Raw genomic sequence first — 4,541 nt, 5'->3', positions numbered from 1 at the left:
AATTATGAATAAACTAGATTACAGTATACGACAATGAATACTAGACTCTCTTGGAACCAGGAGTAAAAAATGAAAGAAAACCCTCAGTCATAGCAATAGAAATATCAGAAAGGTTAAACAAAAAGCTACTTGAGAATTTTGTTTTAAAAGTATGTGTCAAAGAGCTATCTTTTAGTAACACTATTTTTGGGAGACACCATAGTGTATAAAGAGGCATCCACGTGGTGTAGCAGCTGGGAGGTCTGGGCTCTGAGTGCGAAGAGGCCTCCTAAGCCTACATGGGCCCAGAAGCCCAAGACTTCCCATGATTTCTGTGCACAAGATTTGAGGAAAAGATCCATTTTTGAGTTGAATCTTCACTAATAAGTTAGGACATCCCTTCTGATCTTGAAAAGTTAAAGGAATAGATAAAGGGTTTTCTAAATTTACATCATTTCTCACTAATTAATCTTTAGAGTTCCACCCCCCCACCCCCCTGCCACCCGGTTTTCATACAAAACAAGTGGTTCCACACACACAGGATTTTCAGCCATAATACATTACAACACTTAGTGACAATCTTTTTTATATCATTTTATCCACACAGCATTGTAGTGCTTAACAGAATACTGAAAATATAGTCCAACATTCTAATTTTAAGTGCAATAATCAGAGCAGTCGTTGAATTTAGGAAAGGCATATAATGTTCTAAGAAAAAACCCTCTATTTGGAGTGTGAGGAACTTTTACTGTGACAGTAACCCTTACGCTATAACTTCCTTTACTTCCTCACTTCCGATAAACTAATGTTAAATAATGAATGGTAACTGTCTTCACCAAAATTCTCTACAATTGTGTAATTACTCTGCAGTGTAACCTCAAGAAGTTGAGAGAAAAAAATGAGGCATCGTCTGAAGTTCTTCCAGAGACATGCCAGTGCTTCCCTTCTCAGTGATACTTGGTGATGCTGATGGGCACCTCCCTTGGACTGGAGGCTTCCTGGGGCCGGGTGCCCAAGTTCCCGAGTGCAGGTTCGCGTGCAGCCAAGGTCACAGCTTCCTGTGTACCTTCTGGTGCTGGATCAGGTGGCCGTGCTGGTTAAAGGCGCGGCCGCACTCCCCACATTCATAGGGCCTCTCGCCTGTATGGATGCGTTGGTGCTGCACGAGCACCGAGTACTGGCTGAAGGCCTTGCCACAGCGGCTACACTCGTAGGGCCTCTCGCCTGTGTGGGTCCTCAGGTGCACGATCAGCGTGGCCTTCAGGCTGAAGGCCTTGTCGCACTGTGCACAGCGGAATGGCCTCTCACCCGTGTGGACCCGCTGGTGCTGGACCAGGGACCTGCGGGCACTGAAGGCGTGGCCACACTCGCCGCACACGTAGGGCTTTTCGCCGGTGTGGACCCGCTGGTGCTGGGTCAGGTGGGAGTGCTGCACGAAGGCCTTGCCGCATGCGTAGCAGCCATAGGGCTTCTCCTCGGTGTGGATGCGTTCGTGGTTCAGGAGGGTGGAGCGGTGCCGGAAGGCCTTGCCACACTCGCTGCACTCATAGGGTTTCTCACCCGTGTGCACGCTGTGGTGCTGGATGAGGACGGAGCGGTCGCTGAAGGCGCGGCCACACTCACCGCAGGCGTAGGGCTTCTCCCCGGTGTGGACCCGCTGGTGTTGGAGCAGCGTCCTCTTCACGCTGAAGGCGCGGCCACACTCTGCGCACGCGTGCGGCTTCTCCCCGGTGTGCACCCGCCGGTGGCTGCGCAGCACAGTGCTGTGGTTGAAGGCCTTCCCGCACACGCCGCACACGTAGGGCCTCTCCCCGGTGTGGATGCGCTGGTGCTGGAGCAGGTGGGAGAGCTGTGTGAAGGCCTTGCGACACTCGAGACACTCGTGTGGCTTCTCCCCTGTGTGGATCTTGTGATGCTGAGCAAGATCTGAGCTCACTCGAAAGGCCTTTCCACACTCGTGACAGGCGTAGGGCTTCTCGCCCGTGTGGATCCTCCTGTGCTTGCTGAGGACCGAGCTCTGGCTGAAGGCCTTGCCGCACACGCTGCACACGTAGGGCCTCTCCCCAGTGTGGGTCCTCTGATGCTGGAGGAGGTGGGAGCTCCGCCCAAAGCACTTCCCGCACTCCACGCACCGGTAGGGTCTCTCCCCGCCAGGAACAGCTGGTCGCTGAGCGACAGGCATGCCCTGACTCAAGGCCCGGCCTTCAGCGGGGCCGGCGTGGCTGGGACTCAGACAGAAGCTCTCCTCGGGCTCGCAGCTTCCCTGGTCGCTCCACTCGGCCGGCGTTTTCCTCAGAGCTGTCGGTGCTTCCTGTGAAGTGAGCGGCCTCAGACTCAAGGCTCTGCTCTGGTCCCGCTCCGTGTTTTCACATCCTGAAACAACAGAACCCAAGTGAGTGTGTTAAACGCACTTGAAACTGCAGAGCAATTGCCGCCCTGAAGGCGCTTCACTGGAGCAGGGAGGCCCCTGAATGCCTGTGGCTGAGAAGCCACCAGCAGGTGACACAAAAGGTGCCCAGGCCGACCGTGTGGCTGGAGAGAAGGCCGGCTCCTGTCCGAGGGCCCCTGTGAGGGGCACACGAGGTCAGAGCCCACTGCCACCCCAGCCCCGCCCTCCCTGGAGTGTCCAGAGGCCATCGGAGGTGGAATCGAGGCAGGACCACACCTAGGACCATGGTGGGTGGGAAGGGGACTGCTAGGGAGATGCGTGAGCACTGCGTGCGTGTCTGGCAGACTGCTCCCTGGGGGACAAGACAGGGCTTTCAGGCGTCAGTGAGGGTGGCAGAGAACGTCAGGGGATGTTTCTACAGTCGGGTCAGGGGCTCTGTAGGCTGAGTGGGCGGAGCAGGGGGTGCCAAGGACATTTTTTTAAATCTCGGAGACAGAGCTGCTGAACTGATGTCACCAGGGGACAGAAGACCCAGAAGCCCCTCCCTGCCTGAATCTGGGGGTTAAAGGTTTTTCTGGAGTTTCTGATTAGGAAGCATACTGAATGGCAACCAGGCATGTTGTCACCGAACGGCTTTTTCTGTAGTAAGAATATTTTCAAGTCCCATCAGCTTTTCTTTTCTTTCTTTTTTGGTGGTAACAGCATTATTGAGATATAAGCTTTACTTTTTAATTCACTCAGAACTTGGTTTGAGAAGACAGGTGCTGTGCAATGGGCTCCCTCAAACCCCAACCAGGACCCTTGGAAAATAATGGGCTCGGAACCCAAGCAGTCCCTCCACCAAGCAAGGTAGCTTCTAAGATAGACTTTGACTGAAGTGTTTGCAAAGAGATTTGTGCCAACGGGGTCAACATGTGCTTGATTTGACCTGTGATGTCTTGTGACATCCAGGAAATGGTTACCTTGGAGGGACTTAGACATCAAATGCTAATACTTCTTGCAAAAGGATGGAGGCAGGGGCTTCCTGGGTGGCGCAGTGGTTGAGAGCCCGCCTGCCAATGCAGGGGACACGGGTTCGTGCCCCGGTCCAGGAAGATCCCACATGCCACGGAGTGGCTGGGCCTGTGAGCCATGGCCGCTAAGCCTGTGCGTCTGGAGCCTGTGCTCCGCAACGGGAGAGGCCACAACAGTGAGAGGCCTGCATACCACACACACAAAAAAAACAACAAAAATATAAATTTATTTTAAAAAATCCCAAAAAACATTAAAAAAAAAAAAAAGGATGGAGGCAGCCCGACTGCAGCAAACCCTCCTCAGAGGGTCATTTTGGAAGAGGCAGGACCAGGGCTAGGGAGACTTACCCAGGGCTCCTTAAAGAAGTCACACTGAGGGTGAGGGGCCCCCACAGTAGTGTAGAGGCTGGGGCCCCACCCCGAGCTTCAGCTGCCCCCGACACGGGGACATCCTGGCTTCCCCACCCACACTGCTCTCCAGGGCTCAGGTGGGTGTCTGCCTGAAGCCAGGCTGCTTCATCTGGAGGGGCCCCCAGCACATCCACGTCCAAAGTCCAGAACGGAACCTGGCTCCTCCCCCTGCAGCAGGGGGCCTTCGGGACCCACAGCTCTCTTCTGATTCCCTTTTTTTTGGCCGCACCATGTGCCACGTGGGATCTTAGTTCCCTGGCCAGGGATCAAACCTGCACCCCCTGCATTGGAAGCGCAGAGTCTTAACCACTGGACCGCCAGGGAGGCCCCTCTTCTGTTCTTCTCTTCCTCTTCCAACCCCAGTGTCCAAGCCCTTGTTCCTGTTGCCAAACAGTCACTGCTCTCTGCTTCCAAGCACTGCCTCTTCATCAGAGGCAGCGGGGGCCCCTCCCCGGGACCCTCAGAAGAACACAACCTCAATCTGGCAGAGTCTCGTGACTGCACTGACCAATCTAGCTGTGATCCCCATGTCATTCTACCATTAAGGTCGTTATTATATTACTTAAGACAAGACGTATTATTATATCGTTTTGTTAACGGCTTTCCCCCAGGGGCTAGAAACCAGGAAAGAGCATCTCTTCCACCCCGACAGCAAGAAAAAGCTATAGACAAGCTACAAAATCTTAACTTTTCTGAATCCATCACAGAACTAACGTCACAACAATAACCAACTGAGCCGATCTAGGGAA

At 53.7% G+C, this 4,541-nt stretch overlaps 1 protein-coding gene across 1 annotated transcript in view; it reads right to left on the bottom strand.

The window, feature by feature from the left end:
- Positions 1-1,027: 1,027 nt before the first annotated feature.
- ZNF16 (zinc finger protein 16) overlaps positions 1,028-4,541 on the bottom strand; it is an 82,013-nt gene continuing 78,499 nt past the window's right edge. The window contains exon 12 of the mRNA XM_007464598.1: positions 1,028-1,973. Coding sequence (XP_007464660.1) covers positions 1,028-1,973 — 946 coding nt within the window. The remainder of the gene's footprint in view (positions 1,974-4,541) is intronic.

The sequence above is a fragment of the Lipotes vexillifer genome, unplaced genomic scaffold, assembly GCF_000442215.2.
Source record: "Lipotes vexillifer unplaced genomic scaffold, Lipotes_vexillifer_v1.1 scaffold394, whole genome shotgun sequence".
Lineage (NCBI taxonomy): Eukaryota > Metazoa > Chordata > Mammalia > Artiodactyla > Lipotidae > Lipotes > Lipotes vexillifer.
Note: the sequence above shows the minus strand (reverse complement) of the source record. Positions and strands in the feature narration are given on the sequence as shown.